This window comes from Coturnix japonica, chromosome 19 (genome assembly GCF_054131305.1).
Source record: "Coturnix japonica strain WE chromosome 19, WE-NBRP24, whole genome shotgun sequence".
NCBI classification, from domain to species: domain Eukaryota; kingdom Metazoa; phylum Chordata; class Aves; order Galliformes; family Phasianidae; genus Coturnix; species Coturnix japonica.
In genome coordinates this window covers 14,163,573-14,183,645 of record NC_140681.1, presented here as the reverse complement: position 1 = coordinate 14,183,645, position 20,073 = coordinate 14,163,573, and the positions used below count along the sequence as shown (strand labels likewise).

Below are 20,073 nucleotides of genomic sequence, written 5' to 3'. Positions count from 1 at the left end.
TGGAACTGTATTTTGCAACCAAGTGATCAAGTCTGGACTAAACACTGAGAACGTATGAATGAAGAACAGCAACAAGTCATAGCAAATGTGATTAGTATTATCCAATTGCTCTGTTATAAATATATTATATACATTCAAACATCACATTAAAATATTATTCAGTTACACCAGAAGAGATTAAGGCCTTATATTATTTACAGAAACAAGCAAGCACCTTAAAAAAAAATATGAACAAAACATCAGTCATTGACGTTTCCCTTCTAACATTATAAGTTTGATACCTTGAGCTCTTGAATACAGCTATGTGCAATGTGCCCAATGCTATAACTACTTCAAACATTTATTGTCAGGGTAGGAAATGCTCAAATAGAATGCCCATTAGTGACCACTCCATACAAACAAATGCAAGCATGTGCTGTGCCTTCCCTCTCCTCAGGTGGCTGTTAAGGTACAACTGAAGGCTTATACAAAAATGGTTTGCCCAATTCCACATAGAAAGTAGATCAATTTTATGTTAAGGGAAACTGAAGACACTTAAGGATTCATGACCCACCAGTGGAGTGGGATTCTCAAAGTTCTGTTCCACATTACATCCTCTAGATTTAACATGATAGCAAAGATGGAGCTGCAAGTTTACCAAACAAAGAGTGCATTGAACAGTGATGATTTATAGGCTTCCAGTACTGATACAGTTTTCATGCAGTATTATTTGGACTCAAACATGAAGTGACAAACCGCTGTCACCATTCCCCCAGAGGTCTCTGGCAACAAGCTATTTTTGAAGTGTTAAATAATGTTGATACAACACGTTTACAAAGCCACCACGTACCAATGAATTAACTGTCCTGCCTTCTGGCTTGCCTGACAGCTTTACGAAATACAGTGATGAAGTACTTTCTAAGATGTAAGCGACATGGCTAAACAAAAGGTGCTCAGTAAGAGTAATCATCTTCAAGTATTGTTTTAGGAATTAGTTCTTTAAATTACAGTCTGTTAGCACTTCTTAGTTTGTGCTTTAGAGTCTGTTATTTCTTTGCAGGTCTTGAATTTGGCTGATGGCTTCTTTAAAAAAAAAAATTGGCAACAATGGTAAGGACTGCAGACGGCTGGCAAAAGTTATTTGATTTTCTGAGCCCATTTCATGTCGTCTGCTCTTGGCTTCTCCCCAGTAAGTCCTTGGATCATGTTTTCCAAACACCTCCAGAACCCAATCTTCTCCAACGGATAGTTCAGCCAACCTAAATGGAAGGGAAGAAAAACGTTTATCATAGCACCCAAATAGCACATAGGTTGCTTATTTCTGCCCTTTCCATCATTCATGACCTAGAAGAAAAACAATTAGGGCTACAGAAACACTGCTCCACCAGAGGAAAAAAAAATAAAAAGCAAATATACAATCTATTACACCGCCTCACATGGGAGCAATATGGTATGAACACTTATATAAAATACTTTTTTTTTTTTTTTTTAATTTTAAATAAGAACATAGAAGTAACTGGCTCAAGAACACTGAACAGTCCAGCTCCAACTTTCAGTGTTGCTACCGTATCATTTCCGGACATAATGGGACTGAAAATACCCATGGGGTGCCAAGATTTTTATGATCATCTGTGCAGTCGAGTTTCTTAGAAATTGTAATTCTGGTCATGAGAACTAAATTTGTTTCCTGACAGATTTCAAAACTGACAGAAACTGCTTATCAAAGTCAACAACAGAATTAAGAACAGTGGCTTATTTCCAGTCATCTGATAAACTTGATAGCTTGTTCAGGACTGTGCAACACTGGTGAGCAAGTATTCCAATCTCTACAGGAGGCATAACACTGAACACAGACACGGAAACCTACAGACAGTTTCCTCCAAGCCTGTCCTCTCCTCTGCCTCAAATGAGAAAGAATAAATGATGAAAATCCAGAGGCTTTGTTTTAGAAATGAAAATTCAAGGCAAGTTGCACTGGCAGATGAAACGATGCTCTTTGAGCAAGAAGTATCAGCAGCTTTAGCACTTCAGTGAGCAAAATGCATTGCTAGGATGAGGTTCCCAAGATACTGGGCAATTAGATCTCAGTAAGACTGCCTACGTCACTGAAAGTTACTTTTCATACAATCACGAATCTTACTCATTTTTTTCTAATGTCAGACTATGGCTGCAGGAGCTCTTGCCAAAACTTACAGCCCAGTCAGCTTCAACATGCCTTTTTCTGTATTTAATAGACTGACACTAAATTACATCTTGCCATGGGAGTTATATGAGACCACAAAAAAAAACAACACAAAAAAACCAACCAACCAACCCAACACTTTGCAGTATGAACCACATGACAGTACCAGTTGTAATGCAGAAGTATGTCTCATGTGGAGACACATGGTGAATCCTGTGATGCTTCCGAGGCAGGATAACATGCCAGTCCTGGAGAAAGATGACCCAGCGTGGAAGACCAAAATATGTGTGAGACCACTTGTGAATCTGGTTCGTCATGGTTATGAAGATGATAAGGGCAAAGACATAGCACTCCCAAGGACATGTTTCGTACAATGCTTCTGCAAAACAAGATTTGTATCGTTAAATAGTTTTCCATAAGAAGGTAAATCTCTACTAGGAAAGTGTGCTCTTGCGCAGCCAGACCTGACTGGAACTGCAGGAAATAACAAGGGCCTCAAAAAAGTTGTTTCAGCAAGTTTCATAAGAGCCAATGAGCCATAAATGGCTTCCATATGTCACACGAAAGGCTGGGATGTGTCAGCATCTGCCAAGTTGAAGTAAACAGGAAGTTAAACCCTGTTCTCTTAATCTATATAATTAAATTAATAATCTTTAATTCTTGCTCATCTAGTGTGCAATTAAAGTACTTCTACACACAGGTGAAGCATTTTTATTCAGTTAAGAGCAAAGAGTTTTCTTGTGTAGCTTGATTTCCTCTTGTAGGAGAAGTTTACTTCAAATACTTCCTTAGAATACTCCTCGGATATTTGTTGTTGGGCTAGAGAAAACATTTACTTCCCCTTCAAGAAAAACAGTTTCCCTCCACTCCTCCTCTAGGGAGGACCGTGTTTCCAACAGCAATTACTTATAATCTCACATTCATTGATCTATTCTGTCCTCATAAACAAAAATGCCAAATCCACGTAAGTCATGGCTATCAGCTTACCTGGGGAAAAGGAAACAAATTTGTATGCCATGTTTGCCAATGGGACCAATGTCATGAAGCAGTTGTCTCCGTTGGTCTCTATGAAATCATGCCTGGTAATTGCTGTTGGATCAATATGATGTTCTCTAAAGGGTCTGATGAAAGCCTGAGGAAACAAGTTGAGAAAACGTGTCCCAAAGATTTATCATGGAAAGAAAAAAAAAAGAAAAACCAGAAATGACATCTGAATACACAGTCTCAGAGAAGAGAGAGCACAAACATAGTAAGTAGGAGAGGGACAGTAAAACAAGGATATTTATTTTCCTCCAACACACACATCATTTGTGTGCTGAAGAGTTCAGCTGCAGGAATAGGACTCTTGGTGAAGCAGGACAGGGAAATTCTGTACTTCCACCTTTTGAAACTCTATACAAGTCTAGTCAGGTTTCTACACTTGTGCGCCACAAACTATTTCGCTGCCACTCGGGAAGGCTTGTGAACACCAGCACTGCAGAACCCTGTGCAAAGGCAGTCGGGCTGATAAACTGTAACAGTGTCACTTCATACCTGTCACTGGGACTACAGGTAAACATGGTGCTTGGAGCACCCTACCAGCAATACGCCGTGCTCTCAACAGGGGGGAGTACAAAGCAACAGAGTTGGTTAGAACTGCAAGCTGCAAGGAAGGTACCTGTCCATACAGCTGAGAATACTGGAAGTGTTTCAGAATAGGATTTCTTTTTCTTTTTTTTCCCCCTCTCTCCCAAGTTTAAGGATAAGAATCTGAAATCTCAAACCTTTCCAACAATGGGTAACTCCACAGATCCCCAGGTATCTGCTCCCCAGTGAAATAATCCTGATAGAAAGTCTGCTGTAATTACTCCTGCAACTTGAATGAAGAGAGACATACAGTTAGATATGCAGAATCATATATTCATTTTTTTACTGATACATCTGCACCATCTACTTGTTTCACAGATATATTTGCTTATCTAGTTCTAAATCAGATGTTTACAGCTATGAGATCTACCCAACCTAACTATATCTACGGCCAATAACAAGGAACAGTGGTTAACAAGCTACCACATGGACAGTTTTTCACTATAAACACTGCAATCTGTGTCTGACCATCTTCTAGAGAAGAGCTTGTTAATCTTTGCAATTGCTGGCATACAAAGATTAATACATCTAAGCCATGTAATTTCAATCATTCTCAAATGCACCTTCTCCCTGGATCTACTGGCCTCTCTTCACTCACAGTGTTTAACAGACTATTTGCTAAAATTATAACTGCTATTGCTACACCAAAAATGCTACTACCAGCAGACCCTTCCTCTTCGCCCTTGGTCCCTTGTATCTGCAGGCAAGGAACACAGAACTACAAGATTCCACGTAAGCACCAATTAAGATACCACTTCGTGGCACATGAAGACTGCTGACTAAATAAGATTGGAATGTCAAACAACTCTGCGACTTTATCAGCTGCAGTGCTTCAGGCTGAGGCCCAGGTTCTACGGAACAGCCTACACCCATCATACTTCCACACCACTTCAAGTTCACCATTAAACACAGTTTGCTTCCCTTTCTCTCCTTTGATGCTCAGAGCATAAATCACAGCCAGTTACTCCTGATACATCTGGGAGCTCAGGAAAAAGCCTGTAACTGCCTGCCTGCCCACACCAAAGCAGCCATAGGGCTGGGGCAGATCTGCTGGAATGCAGTTCTTCCGTATCCCCTACTGATATTCAGAGAAAACAGTTTGCCTGGGCAGCCTGGTCTAGTGGTTGCATGTAGCAGGGGGTTGAAACTAGATGGTCCTTTTCAGCATAGGCCATTCTATGGTTCTATGATTCTATGGAATTGCCTGCTGTTACTGCCACTGCAGGTGAAACAGCAGAGGTGTGAAAATATCCATAAAGCAGAAGACTTATTTTATTTGCGCTCTGACTGCATTATCAACTTCTCTGCAGAGGTCTGGGAAGACAGCAGAACTCCTGGCCTTCTTCTCCACTAGCCAGCATTTGTTTCTGTCTGAAAACCTCCCTCAAGCACAGCTTCTCCATCATGGAGCGAAGCTTTCTGTGGCAGGCAGGTACACCTCTGCTTGCCAAGAACTTAGACAAGGCAATTCCGACTCACCTGTAACCCAAATCAAAAGTTATAAGCATTGGTACAACAGTTCCTCTTGCTTTAGCCATCCTGTTACTGCTCTCCCTCTTACAAACTCAAGGCATCGGTGACAAATGCTGGCAGGAGATTTGCCAGGAATTAAAATCAACCAATGTGCACCTCCCTGTAAGTCACACAACTTAGAGCAGCCCTGACCTGGACCTCACCTCATCTTCTTACCCTCCAACCAGGGCAATTTGGTCAGCTGCGTCAAGAGTCCACTTTATGAAGTTCTTTTGACACAAGCAGGATTGCTAAAGAACAGGTTTTTGTTCACCCTATTAACCCCCCAGTGCCTCCAGAATCCTGCATTCTCAGAGCATGCAATAACAGCAGGAAAAACAGCTAAAATAGAGGCAAAACACTGACCACTCAACTGACAGCTCATATGGTATATTGATGGCAAACAGTAGAAAGCTAAAATTGAATTACATTACAGCAGCCTGAAAAGTCTATCTAGCATAACATTCATCTCAGCTGTAGTACAGAAACAGAGTACGAAGAGTTGTATAAAGAGGGGGAAAAAAAAATACACAGAAAAAACAGTAATACAAGTCACACTTGCATCATGCCCGCAGACTCAGAAGGCTTATCAGGCACCAAAGAGTTAATCTCAATGTTCACATACACTAGGCATTGTCCCCAGTTATAAAAAACGAAGGTGTGACTTGGGAAAACCAAGGCATTGGTGTTCAGTTACTTCCCTCTCGCAGAACTGATCTTGTTGCTCTGTCACTAAGGCTGGAAGGGCAAGGCAGGACAGCCCAGCAGCCCTGAGCATTAGTTAAGATTTAACTGTAAGGTCAGACATGCAGGACACTACAGCAGCATACGTGTACGGACTGCACTCAGCAGGGTCACACACTGTTAGAAGACAGACCTGTAAAGCACCAGAGAAATACTGCTTTGTGCGTTTTTATTTCTTTACTCCCACTGCCTATCTCAGGTCTGCATCTGAGGAGGGTGTAAGCACGCTGAGAACACAGGGGGATATAGTGCTGCCGTTCAGAAGCTGCTCAAAGCAGCAGGATTTTTGTGCTGTGCGGGCAGACTGCTGAATCAGGTGAGAATGAAGGTGCGCTTCAGCCAGCTACAGACATTTCAGACTGAGGGAGCACAACAGATACATCAGACTGTGAGAGCAGCTGTTCTCTCCCAGCTGCAACCCTTCGCAGACACCCATGGGGCGCTGCTGAGGAAGGAAGTGCTTGCTGGCACCAGGGATGTGCCAGGGAACACGCAGGGCACCACGTTACTCATGGGCACAGGGCAAGGGCTGGCAGCACGCTGATACAGGCAGTGGTTGAGTCACGGCCGCTCCACTCCTGCTGTGGTCTGCCGGGACACCAAGCAATATGCAGGAGCCAAGGGCACAGAAGAGCTCTCACTGCTCCTCAAGTACCAGAGGGGAGATGCCTACACCTACAGCCTAAGATTCTAAAGAATCAGGACGCTCGCTGTCCTGGAAGCAAGCATCTGCAGAACCTAAGGCAAACGTTCATCTCATAAAGGCATGCCCTGGCTGGGGATCACTACCCAATAAACCTGACAGGAACTGCAACATTTTACTTTCATGTCTTTCACACCAGTGTGTTAGCACTAAGTAAGGTATTCCTACTATTTCTCCAGCTGATAGAGAGTTTGTGGAACACCTGATATGTTGAAACAGCAAAATTCCCAATGCAGGGAAACAGCTCAGCTGCATCTGGAAAAAACCCTTATTATTAAACTCTCCTGTGCAGCCTGCTTCCCTAGCCACCTACTGGAGGTCATCTGTGCACAGATGTGCAAATAATACTGAATCCGAACCTACACAACTGTCAGCTTGTGCAAGGAGGGTAACTTTCACAGCTCATGAGCAGGTGAAGGCATTCAGAACAGAACACGACTGGATGTGACAGACAAGGAGAGACATCCATCTTCTGCCTACGCTCTGCTTCTGACCTTGTGGAGAAGGGAGATGTCCCACATCAGCTAAAGCCAGCACATAACACAAGGCAATCACGTGAGTTCCTCCTCCTGCTCTTCCAGACAGGCTTTGCTCAGCACTGAATGGCCTGCTCCAAAACCTGCTCTGGATTAGCACCGTAACATCTCGCCTGCTTTCTCTCACTCAGCAGCACGGTGAAGCACAGCACGCTGCGAGCACCACGAGCAGCCTGCCTGCTCCCAGCACAGGAGTGGTGCTCTCAGACAGAGAGGGAGGAGGGCCAGACCTTCTGTCCCATCAGTTTCTACATTAAGTTACTCACAGTGTAATCCACACTGCAGTTGTGTGCTTTTAAAGGCATTAAAAAAAAAAAAGCCATAGCACAGCCTTTAATTGTACACGCAGAGCCTGAGCCAGGTTAAGTGATGCAGAAGGTTCAAACCACTCCCTGTTTTTTTGTATGTTCTATTTAAAGAAAGGAAGTATTCAGCATGCAGGGTATCCAGAAACCTTTCCTGATGGCCCAGGTGGTGTATCAGATCCAGCCCACGGGATCAACAACTGCTTTGGGGTTTCTCTCACCATAACTTTCAAATACAATGACCTGATGTGAACTCAGTACAGAGCAACTTCAAATGTCTTTACTAGCAGAACGTTTGTTCCATGAGCTCAACTCAAAGGTCAGTATTCTAATCTAAGCGTCAAGAAAGCTTTGGACAGGGACACGTTAGACAAAGTTGGTGACCACCTTCCCTTATCTTACCTGCTGTACTGCACATAGAATTTAGGAAACAGTACATTCAGGCAGATGGGTTTGACCAAACTTAACAAAAACTAATTATTGCTGTCAGACACTGCCCACATCTTACTTGAACAAATACAAGATAACACATACTTATTATTTTATTGCACCCGCTTTTGTGCATGCTATCAGTAATTTCCACACTACTTTATTTGCACAGAATCCAGATTCTGCCTCTTTAATCATTCACTACTACTTAAATAACATTATCAGTGAATTGGCTGCTTTATCAGTTAAACCAGTAACCAGGATATCAGAGAACTTAAGCTTTTATCAATATTAATTTTGAGATGAAAGCCAGTTGCAGACAGATTGCCCTGCAGGTTAGGGATCATTACTGATTCCCTCCTGTATCTGCTCTATTCTGCAGAGCAGTTCCTCCCGGTTCCTTTCAGCACTGCTGCCCTGTTGGCTGAGAGCAGGAAGGGAGCGGGTACAACTCCCAGCGGGAGGACACTGCTGCCCAAGAAGAAGACAGCGACCTCCCAACAGACAGAAGGCACTTCTGCAAGCATTCATAGCACTGTCAATGGCTTACAGGCCGGTAATGATGATATTACATATACTGGGTTTGCTGCATCTTTTTTGAATCGATAGTGATACACAACTGTGATGAACAGGTATAATTCTTCTGAAACATAAAACACCTCACAGTTCATTAACAAAACTGCTTTAATTATAAAGAGCAGAAGCCAAACACCTGGTAAGCAGCTGTTACAATCAGGAAGATTAACCCAGTGTAAGGGCAATACAGGAGTGTAACAACAAAGGGACCAGCACAGACATGATGGCACTCAGAAGGAAAAGTAAAGGTTCTCACCGCCTCAAAGATCTCAGCTCACAGGAAAGCCTCCACAAGGGAAGGATCTTCAACCAGAGATCCTTCCCCAGTGCAGTCAGCTCTTAAAAAGGGTCTAAGAGAGGTGTAGCCAGGTTCCACCCCTTCCAGTCACACAGTTGAACTGCCTTCACCTGTGCTTCCAGGGCAGATGTTAGGGAAAATGGTAAATTTCTCAACCAATATGCTACTCATGTACCCCCTGTATAGCCCTGAACCAGGACCCATGTAGGGGTGTCAGAATATCGTGAAATTACTAAACAGCAGAGTTAGACAATAATAGTGCTGACATTACTATTTAGTAGTTAATAAGTTAAAATGTATAGTTTAACCATAAGACAGATGGAATGGACTGGTCTAGCTCGGATGAAAGAAGATAATGAATTTTTGGAGAAGTTCAAAAGAAGAGTAACACGTGAAGCATGAAGCCTGGGCCTAGGATGAAACACAGCGGGAAAGAAGGACTGAAGATATATTGATTAATCACGAGAAATGAATAACATAAATGATGTAATGTTTACCTAATCATATAAATATAGGACGTCTGTAAAGCTCGATGGTCATTCACTAGGAGTGACCCAAGCTCTGTATGCATGTTTCACCTGAGCACTGAGCTTGTTAATAAAATCAACCCTGGAGTACCCACGAGTTCGAGTCGACCTGGTTCCTTTCTGCAACAGCTGACCAGGTCCTTTCCCCAGGTACCCGACCAGTGGGTCAGGCTGTTTATAGAGACTGAACCATCTTTTCAATGATGCAACTCAAAAAATCATATAAACACCATACAACCCCAACCAGAAATGAATAGAGCATTGCTTATGCACCAGCAATACACAAGAAGTGCAGCACAATGCCTAACAATTATTCTCCTCCTTCCTTTGGAATAAACTAGAAGTTTACCAGAAAATAACCAGAGAAGCATTGTGGAACTGACTTCCAATCTTTTCAACTCAAGTCAAAAAGCAAAGCACAGATCTACCCACCAAACAAAAACCAAAGAACAGCAACATTTCATCATACCAAAACTCCTCTGCTCATTGCAGGAAAGCCAAGCATTTGCAACTCACACCGTATTTGAAGGGTCACTCAAGAAAGAGCAGCTCCGTACTGCCAAGATACAGCAAACCTAAATACTTCTGCACATCTGAGGCAAAGATATGAAAATGGAAGTAAATGAGATCCCTCAATCTGCAGCTTTTGCAGATGGTGTTGGCTTCAGAGTCACTAAGGCAATTACACACGTGCCATTTTTCTCCCTTCCTAGTAACAATTCCAAGAGTAAAAGACAGCACATTTGTTTCCAGCATTACAAGAGACAGTCTTGCCTTGTTCTTGTCAGCGAACACTTCTTACTTACATATCCCAACAATAATGGAGGGCGTGTGTTCAAGTCGCAAGTAGAAGAGAAGATTGTAAAAATTGAAACAGATCAGAGAGAAGCATAAGATGACAGAGATCCACTCCTGCAGCCTTTTTCCTGTTGGAAAAGAAAGAAAAAGAAAAACATTTTACTTTTATCCCAGAGGACAAAAAGAAGTCTGAAATAATACAGGCTATTCTGCTGCCCGGATGACTGCTTCATTTGTCTGACAGGAAAGTGAAACAGAAACTCATTCACAGCCGCACGCATATTTTGTGAAATGACAATCCTCCCTGAGCCACTACCGAGCCCTTCCTTCTCCCACACCCACAGTAACAGACACAAAGCAGACATCAGCTCATACTGTCCTGCTGTCCTCTTCCCCATGGGAATGCCTTTTTATTTCATGTCTTCTTTCAAATCTGCACAGCACTCAATATTCAGTGCTGCAGGTACAGCTGAATATGGGAACAAACGCCTGGCCTCAGATGCCCCACAGTTAAGCCACCTCTTGAGCCATAACAGCCTCAGGGCTTATAAACAAGAAAAAGCACCATCCTGCTTGTTGGTGGCCCCAGAGTTGCTTTCTGAACATTGTAAGTATGTTTCTGGGGCTTATTTATTTAACGTGCAACTGCTGCAGCTTTATCTTTGTCTTCCTGCTCCTAAGCAAAAAGTCGTAACCTCCCAGCCACCCTGATACAGCAAGAGGCTGAATGAGGAAAGAGAAACATGAGCACAAATTCTCTTCTGTACCTGTCTGTACTACTTAATGCCTCTACAGTAACCTCAAAAGAAGAAAAAACCCACACTCACACAGACATCAGGTCACAGTAACCTTTTTTATGTTCAGGCTGAGAGGCTTTCTGCTGCTAATCACTGCTAGATTCTCACAGGGCACTGATGCTGAAAGGAAGGCAATGCTCAAAGCGAGACCACATGGATTAAGGCATCAGAAACTTTAATATGTAATTGCCAGAGGCAGATCTGGGTCGCCACCCCAACCCAGCCAGGTCAGCCCTCACCTCCTCCAGGCCCAGCACAACTGCCTCAGCCCTGACATTAATTAAGACACAAGAACAAGCGTATTTCAATATAGCACCAGATCACAGCATGGGAGATTCTATAAAGAGATCCCTGGAGTAACAAAAGTAAGAGTTAATTAACGCTCACTTCATGTTTAAGAAAGCCACACCCTGATTAGAGGTCCTAAATAGGCAGGTCCTCATGGATCAATTAGCAACCAGGGAGCAACATGGGCTCAGCCTGTGTAAATGCTGCTGCCACTGAGTGCGGGATCCCAGGGCTGCCCGAGGGACCCCCAGGTCCAGTGCTGGGCTGATCAGGAGAGCAAGCAGCTCAAGGACAGGAAGCCAATGCCAGGAGCTCATGTTTGAAAAGCACTCACATTTCAACACACATGGAAGGACAGGGATTCACTTAAAGAAACTGAGGAAGTACTGGAGAGTCACATTCATTGTGCACAGCTGTACCTCATGTCATTAAGAATTCAGCAATCCAGCATCATATGCTCATACCAAAACACATTCTGATGCTACTTATGTGTTATTTATGTAATGACAAGAGAAATCTGCATGTCTCAAGCATTACTGCAACTCACTGCTGCCAGACACACACGCTGCTGTGCAGACCTCCCTGGAGCACCCGTCCACAGATAAAAACAGAAAGCTGGACTTGGAGGAAAACCTCTTCTATGTAAGTGGTAGCACAGGTACCACGTTAAGTTGGCGACTGTTTTCCTGTGAAGTACAGGAATCCATCACTTCCAACAGCTTCCTCTTCCCTGACACGTTGAGATGACCGACACAAGCTGTAATAAGCACAGATGTGCCTGAACACCATAGGAAATAGACAGGCCCACGAGTGTCTTTTGTTGTGTTTCTTTAAACCACTACTCGGCCCCGTGCAAGCAGGAACATCCCCAGTTAGGGACCTGAATGCCGCGCTGAGATCCTGGAAACTGCAAGAACATCATGGCATGGATTGCTGTCATACACCTGGACACAACATGGCATGGATTGCTGTCATACACCTGGTCACAACATGGCATGGATTGCTGTCACACACCTGGTCACAACATGGCATGGATTGCTGTCATACACCTGGTCACAACACGGCATGGATTGCTGCCATACACCTGGTCACAACATGGCATGGATTGCTGTCACACACCTGGTCACAACACGGCATGGATTGCTGTCATACACCTGGTCAGAACATGGCATGGATTGCTGCCATACACCTGGTCACAACACGGCATGGATTGCTGTCACACACCTGGTCACAACATGGCATGGATTGCTGCCATACACCTGGTCACAACATGGCATGGATTGCTGTCATACACCTGGTCACAACATGGCATGGATTGCTGTCATACACCTGGACACAACATGGCATGGATTGCTGCCATACACCTGGTCACAACATGGCATGGATTGCTGTCATACACCTGGACACAACATGGCATGGATTGCTGTTATACACCTGGTCACAACATGGCATGGATTGCTGCCATACACCTGGACACAACACGGCATGGATTGCTGCCATACACGTGGCCCCGTGTGCTCCTTCCCACCACCCGCAGTCACCGTGCAGCAGTTTCACCTCGTGCAGCTCAGGCCGCAAAGCGCCGCACACCGGCTGCTGTGGCTCCGTTGGCCGCTGACACAGCGGGACTCGTGAGATGCGCACAAACCTGACCCAAACCCGCCGCCCCGCTCCCGTCTGACGGGCTGGATCCAGGGGCAGCTTCACCGGGCGCTGCCGTACGGAGCCCGGGTCGGCGGCCCCGTCAGTGACCGGCCGCGTGTATCTGCTTCCGGACAGCGAGGGCTCACCGGGAACCGCATCCGGGCGGGATCCTCCTCGAAGCCCCAGGGCCAGACCCGCCCTCAGCAGCGCGGAGAGCAGCCCCGCTTCGTGCCGGCTGCGCACCGACACCGCCCGGCCCCGAGGTCGGGCTCGAGGCGCCCCACGAACGTCACCGAGTCCCCGCGTGCGGGTCACGGCACCGAGCACAGACCAGGGCGGCACCGGAACCGTGCGGGGCAGCACGGAGCGATGGGGGCGATGGGGGCGATGGGGGCTGCCCGAACCGGCACCGGGCACCGACACCGCTCTGCACCGCGCGTGGGCCCGGCCCGGAGCACGCGGAGCGGAGCGGCGCCACGCGGAGCCCCCACATACACACACAGACCCTACACCCTATACACCCTCTATACACCCCCCATATACCCCCTATACACACCCAACCCCCCCCCACCCCGCCCCGCCCCGCGGAGCCGCGTCCCCCCGTTCGCACCGGGTGAGTACAGCTCTGCCAGCTCCCGGGCCCCGGCGTGCTGTGCTCCCCAGCGCCGCCCGCCGCTCTCGGGCTCCTCCGAGGCCTCCCCGTCCGGCCCCGCCGCCTCCTCCCGCTCGGGGCGGCTCCTCTCCATGGCCCGGCCGAGCGGCTCCGGGCCCGGCCGCTCCTGCTCCGAGCCGGCGGGCGGCGGCAGCTGCACGGAGCGGAACCGCATCGGGAACCGGGAACCGGGAGCGGGCCGAGGGAGGGGGCGGGGAGAAGGGACGGCGGGACACGCCCACAGCGCTACGGGCCAATGGGAACGGGCGGCCAATGGCAGCGGCCAATGGGAACGGGCGGCCGGAGCGGCCAATGGCGGAGCGGGGGGGGCGGGGACACAGCTGGAGGCGCCGCGGGAACAGCTGCCGCGGGAGCGCGCCCCGTGCGGGCACGGCGTGTGAGTGCGCGTGCTCGTGTCCGCATGGCACCGTGTCTCCGTGTCCTCATGGCCTCATGTCCACATGTCTTCATGTCCATACGGCCCCGTGTCCGCATGTCCTCTCCGTGTCCCCGTGTCCGGTCCCGCTCCTTCCCGTCCCGCTCGTGTCCCGTTGCTCCGAGGCCCAGCCGGGTCCGGCCGCGCCCCCACGTGTGCTCCGGGACGGGCCGGACCGCGACGGGCGGAGCGACACGAGCCGGGAACCGAACGGCACAGCCGGGATATACCGGCACCTGGAGGCTGATATCGGCACTGCAGGATCACAGTGCGTCTGTCTGTGTGTCTGTGTGTGTCAGTCTGTCTGTCTCGCCCCCAGCAAACGCTCGGTCCGGCACAGAAAATAAGGGAAAAAGCCCCAGCCGATATTATGAACGTCTGTTAACGATGCTGTAAAACTTTTTCAAGGTCAAATAAAAAAGCACTGAAATGAGAAGTGATAACAATGCCCGAATAGACCAAATGTAACGGTTCGTTTTAGCTCGTTTACGGGACACGAAGCGCTGCAGTTCGTTGAGCTGGTGCCGTGTTCGCATCACGGCGCGGGACGAGGCGCCGCCCGGAGCTGCCGCCACGGACACACCGCCAGCAGGTGGCGCCACCGACACGGGCACGGCACGAGCCGCACGTGGCGCCCCCTGGCGGCCGTGGCGCAGAACGGCAGCGGGCGCCGGTTGTGCGGCATCACCCTGAGAGCGGGACGGAGCTGAGGGTGCCCCCATTGTGGTGCCCCCTCCATAGTGACGGGGTGGCCGTGAGTGCAGGGCACACAGCACCCACAGGTCCTGCTGCCGCAATGCCCGTCGGTGACACAACAACCATTTCGCCTCTTCTCTACGCACCTCCCCATCTGCACCTGAGGGAAGCCGGCAGAAGGATCTGGAGACGATTTTGAACGCAGCGCTGCACAGGGCTCACGGTTCAGAACATCCTGAAGCCAGACTCGCTGGTCTCGCCTCTCACTCTTACACAACCTTCCTGATCTGCGAGGCAAGAAGCAGAAGCTGGCTGCAGTTCCTGCACTGGACTCTCTGGCATGGGAAAGTATCAGTGGGTGGGAGAGCTGGAACAGCCGCTCCTAGGGCTCCTTCCAAAGCCATACACACAGAGACAGGGAGCTGATGGGGACCAGAGGTGATGCGTGGGGAGGACAGCACCCCATCCCATCCCATCCCATCCCATCCCATCCCATCCCATCCCATCCCATCCCATCCCATCCCATCCCATCCCAGGGCCAGCAGCTGGCTGCCGGATGGCACAGACTCAGGAGCTGTGCTCACATGCCGGTGCTCACCACCAACATGTCCCAACTGCTTCCCATGGTGCTCAACACGGGATGAGAGCAGCTGAATAAAAGCTAACTGTAAATCCAGCATGCAGCTCTTAAAGCTTTTAATGAAGAATCTTGTAATTCTTCACCGTGGCCCATTCTCCTGCCAACCTCCCTAAGACAGCCTTCAGTTTCTGTTACCCCTGGCAGTACGCAGCAGTAAGTTCCAGCTATCTGGGCCCAGCTTCAGGACCACTGAGGAGTTGTTCTTGTTCAGAAATGTCCAAAATCAGTAACCATCGGTCTGTTCCTGGGAACTCCTGACACTTGTTCCTTCAAAGGGTCGGATTCCTGTTCTCCCAACCCTAAGTTGGAGCACTTGTAACAAATTCATCAAGCTACGATATACAGTTACGTAGGAAATGTCAGATGACTGTGGAGAACTTCTGGAAAGCCAGTGGACAGCAAATGTATGTTTTTCAATGGGATACTCATAACACTGCTCAAAAATAAAGCCCACATCTTCCTGGTCAGATGGCTTCAGCGTGCACATTGCGACACGGGGCTGCAGCCTACAGCTTCTGCTTTTCCACCGGCATTTATGTGCGCTCAGACACTCTCTCCTTTTCTTTCTTTTGTAGCCTTCATTGCAACATTGCTCCACTTAAATTTGCTCTGACCTCTAATTCACTCTGGAAAATTTTCCGCGCAGCAGGGGAAGGTATTTTGTTCACACAGCCCCCACTGGCTGGAGGCAGGGGTGCCATCTCCAGGTGTCGCCTCTGCAGCACGGGGTAGGGCAAAGAGCAACACGGAGATAAAGCGGGGATTGAGCAACCTGGCACTGCAAAGGCTAAGTGTGCTAGGTCAGAGGTGAGCAGAAAATCAGCAGACAACCAACAAACAGCCGAGCATCCCCGTGTCACAAGGGAACGAGGGGTGAGGGAGCCCTGTGGGAGGGGGAGGACTCTGCTCTGTAACAAAAGAACCCAAGGAGGCCAGGAGACGGCCTGCAACTTGCATGGGAGGTCCCCGACACAGGGGACTGTGATGCAGAGCATCACAACTGCAGTTTAAGAGAGGAAATTGTGTGGCAATAGTTCGGTTTCTTTTTATTATTATTATTATTTTCTAATGTTAAAATGAGGCGAAGTCTCTAGTCTAGTCTAAGAGCTGGGAGAAATGGAAGGAGAGCCAGTCTCTGAGCTGACACACTGTCCCCGTCAGCCTCGCTCTGTCCCTGCCTGACATTTCATGAATGCTGTGTCTTTTATTATTTACTTATTTTTAACAGTGAAGAACAGCACGTGGAAAGTAGATGGGAATCTAACCTCTGCCAGGTACAGCTCACGAGTTGGTGCTTGTGTAAGGTGCACAGCTGTAGGAAGAGGGAGATGGGGCTGGGAACAAGGAGAAAACAGAGCACAGAAACATGCTCAGAAATAAACTTCAATTTTACTTCTCTATTTCACAGCCTTCATTGCAACATTGATCCACTTACATCAAACTTTCAGGTAAAGTCACATCTCACCCCAAGGTCCCCCATAGCAGCCCTGTGCTCCCCCAGCCTGTCCACACGCACGGACACCACTGCTCTCATTCTCCTCTCCAGCTCACCTCCAGCACACTACCAGCAGCGCCTTATTCAGTGATGCAACTGTTGACTTCTGGCATTATCTTCTTTAATCTTTGCCCCTCTTCTGCCTTTCCATGCTTTGCATTGGGCTGCAGTGAGGAGCTGTGTCCACATAGTGTTTAGCATGATGCACCTCTGATCTCACTGATCTGCCAGGAGATACTGCAAAGCAAACAACACGTAAGACAAGTCTTCAGCAAGAAGCATCTAAAATTATAGGCAGCCTTTTTCTACAGTACAAACCTTCAGCCCACAGATCTTCTTTAAAAAGCTTCAGTGTTTGATCTGTGACCACTACATTAATAGCATCTCCCCAAAGCTAGTGTCCTTCCAGGGCAGCTGTTACAGACCTGCAGCATGGGAACTGGAGAGCCTGCTAGAAATCCTGGAAAAGAAGATAAGAAGATAATTTTCAGGAATAATATGTCTCTGCAGTGTCTTATCACAGGTCTGAGCCTGCAGCTGGAAAACTGTGTCTTTCTACAATATAAAAAAATAAAAATAAAAATGGAGAGCAGAATTTAATTCATGACAGAAAAGAATGGTGAAGATGAGATTCTTCCCTCCACTTTTTCCCCCTTCACATCCTTGTCTTACCCCTCCACTGTCTGTATTCTTTCACACATGAAGAAAGAGGAATCTGGATTTCATTGCATTGGATTTTGGGGGTAATGTAGATGTTCTCACTAAGTAATTTGTGAGCAATGCTGTCTTCTTCCCCAGCTGAAAAATTAGATCATGAACTCACCACAAAGAAGGTGCTTTCCAGAGAAATGCTGCCTTTCTGCTGAAATGTGCTGCCAGGAGAACTGTTATGGAACCAGTTGCTGATGCCCCTGAGTTTTCCATTGAGTGATCCCTTCACCAGGAACACCTGCATTTCTTTTCCTATCTCTCTATGGAGAGGACTTTCCAGGACTATTTGCAGCCTCTGTACATCAGTCCAGGACAGGCTGAGCTGTGGCACTGACAGGGATGGAGCTCCATGTGCCAAGACCTCCACCCAACTCTCTGTGCTGCGAGCTTTGCTCTACACCCGTTTCCATTTCAAAAGCCCCATTTCTGGCCATGCATTTGTTATGACAAGTGCAGAAACAATTTAAAAGAGACCAGAGGTAGCTCAAAACCTGCATGCTGAATGTTAGGGCTTTGGACAAGTGGTTAGTCCCGCCAACAAGATTCCCATGAGAAGCTGAGAGCTCCACGAGAGTGGATGCTGGGATTTGAGGTGAACTGGAGGAGGTTTAAAGAGATCTCAGCAGAGCAGGGAGGTGGGGGGGGGAGCAGGGAAGGAGGGGACCAACCTCAATTACCACTCCAACTGACGTGTGATCCCAGTGACTATGGGATTACTCAGCACTGGCCTGGCAAAGGAGGTGTGGGCCACACCATCTCTGATATAATCTATTTCACATGACAGTTGCGCAGACATTTCATTTTGTTAGGGAAGATCAGCCTGGGTAGGAGCACAGCTTTCGGATGCTGAGCAGCAGAGAACAGGGCAGAAATGTGAAGAGGGGAAATTCAGATCTCTGAGAATATAATTTGAAAAACACACAAGAAACGTAACTGATGGGTTGTAGGGCCCTGGTTCAGCCAATGGCTGTGGCAAGCCAGAGACCTGTCAGGGTAATGCCAAGAAACACCAGAGCCATTTCAGCAGGTGGCCATGGCAGGAGACCTTCTGCTTGTGGGTTCCTGATACGTTCAGAGGTAGGAAGCACATGTGGCTGCATTTCAAGAGTTCAGTTGCAAGGGCCAGTTCGGGCAGCTGCTGGATGCAACCGCCAGATCAGAACTCAGGATAAGGACACAGCACAAGAGAGAAAACAGCCACGAGAACAAGCCCTGGCTCACTGAGACTTGCCAGTATTTGCACCCAATACAGATATTTGTATTTATGAAGGAATGGGCTCCAGCCTCCAGACCCAGACCTCTGGCCAGGCCCAGCTCCAATTTAATCTCCGGTGCATTCATCAAAGATTAACTTGGAGATAAGGACAGAACTAGAAATATTTGAAGCCCAAAAACCTGTTGGGGTACTTTTGTTATGGAAAGCAAAACCATCTTGAAATGTGCAAAAGAAATGTAAACGTAAAAATATAAGAAAGACAAAGTCTGGTGATCCACTGACATATTTCTGAATTCTTCCTCTTTTCGAAGTTTTGAGGTTTGAACATTATGAACAGTTGACTGTTTGAATCGTATAATGCAATACCTGTTCCTCTGGCTTAACGTTACCATATTTCCCACACCGCAGGATTGCTTCACATTATTCTAAGAGGCAGTGTCATTTTCCCTGCAGTGCTGGGTCTTCTTTACTGAGGCAAAGGACACTCCTACTTCCTTTAATTATATGTTTTGTTTTAAATTAATGTCCTTTATTCTGGGGATGAATCACCAGCTTGTAGACAGGTAAATGTGGGAGTAAGAGAGTGAAAATAAAGTTTGATTCCCAAGGTGGGTGTCTTTAATTAAAACGGACATCGAGATTCCGTCTTCCTTCCCAAACTCACGCCGCGATTCTGACGATGCCCGGATTCCACGGTTCCGAGCACGTATCTCACTCTCTCTGAGTTTAAAGGAATGCCTTTAAACACGGTCCCCTCTGGCTTCAGACCGCAGATTCCCTGTCGCCTTTGTACCCTGACAGTTGCACGGTATCGTGCAAAGTAAATACACCGAGGCAAACTTCAGTCACGGTCCCCGCACGCAGAGATGGGGAGCGGAGCGCGGCGGCTGCTCGGCTCTGAGCTCGCTGCCGTCAGGATGCGGCCCCGGCTGCGCCCCGCTCCAAACTGCGCTCGCTCGGCTCTTGTAAAATGGTTCTGCCCGCGTCTGAATGGGACGGTTCTGCCTGACAGTGCGGTTCACTCAGTCAGGCGCTGGACGGAGAATAAGAGGATCTGTCTTCTATTTGCAGCTTTTTTCCCCGCTTTGGCAAAAGAGCTCGGAAAAACGCCTTCTGCCTCGATTTCCCCAGGGGTAAAACGGGACCCAGACGGGTTTTGCACCCAATTCTGCGCGGCACACGCGGCCCCACAGCGCCAGCCCTTGCTCTCAGACGCGAAAGGCCCGTCGCGCTGGCAAAAGAGCAGCGGCGGCACCGGAGTCCCGGACCGAGCGGTGCCCGCT

The 20,073-nt window shown here is 47.7% G+C and overlaps 1 protein-coding gene and 2 long non-coding RNA genes across 6 annotated transcripts in view; all 3 read right to left on the bottom strand.

Annotated features, from left to right (window-relative positions):
• Nucleotides 1–76: 76 nt before the first annotated feature.
• Nucleotides 77–13,825, bottom strand: PEDS1 (plasmanylethanolamine desaturase 1). Of its 2 annotated transcripts, XM_015881861.3 has the most exons (6): nt 13,555–13,825; nt 10,224–10,343; nt 3,925–4,016; nt 3,149–3,293; nt 2,328–2,540; nt 77–1,238 (listed from the first exon to the last, which is right to left on the bottom strand). In XM_015881861.3, exons 1-6 carry the CDS (start codon nt 13,769–13,771, stop codon nt 1,117–1,119), a joined length of 909 nt encoding a protein of 302 aa, XP_015737347.1. In that variant the 5' UTR covers nt 13,772–13,825; the 3' UTR covers nt 77–1,116. The 2 variants fall into 2 exon arrangements, with proteins under 2 accessions (XP_015737347.1, XP_015737348.1); XM_015881862.3 differs by lacking the exon at nt 10,224–10,343.
• Nucleotides 11,042–12,851, bottom strand: LOC107323107 (uncharacterized). Its single transcript, XR_014935853.1, has 2 exons — nt 12,735–12,851; nt 11,042–12,699 (listed from the first exon to the last, which is right to left on the bottom strand). It is a non-coding gene; the product is annotated as an uncharacterized LOC107323107 (long non-coding RNA).
• Nucleotides 13,826–16,738: 2,913 nt separating the features above from the next.
• The window catches only part of LOC116654274 (uncharacterized), a 77,652-nt gene continuing 74,317 nt past the window's right edge, over nt 16,739–20,073 (bottom strand). For all 3 annotated transcript variants that reach the window (XR_004309385.2, XR_014935851.1, XR_014935850.1), the window contains exon 5: nt 16,739–17,100. This is a non-coding gene — a long non-coding RNA (uncharacterized LOC116654274). The remainder of the gene's footprint in view (nt 17,101–20,073) is intronic.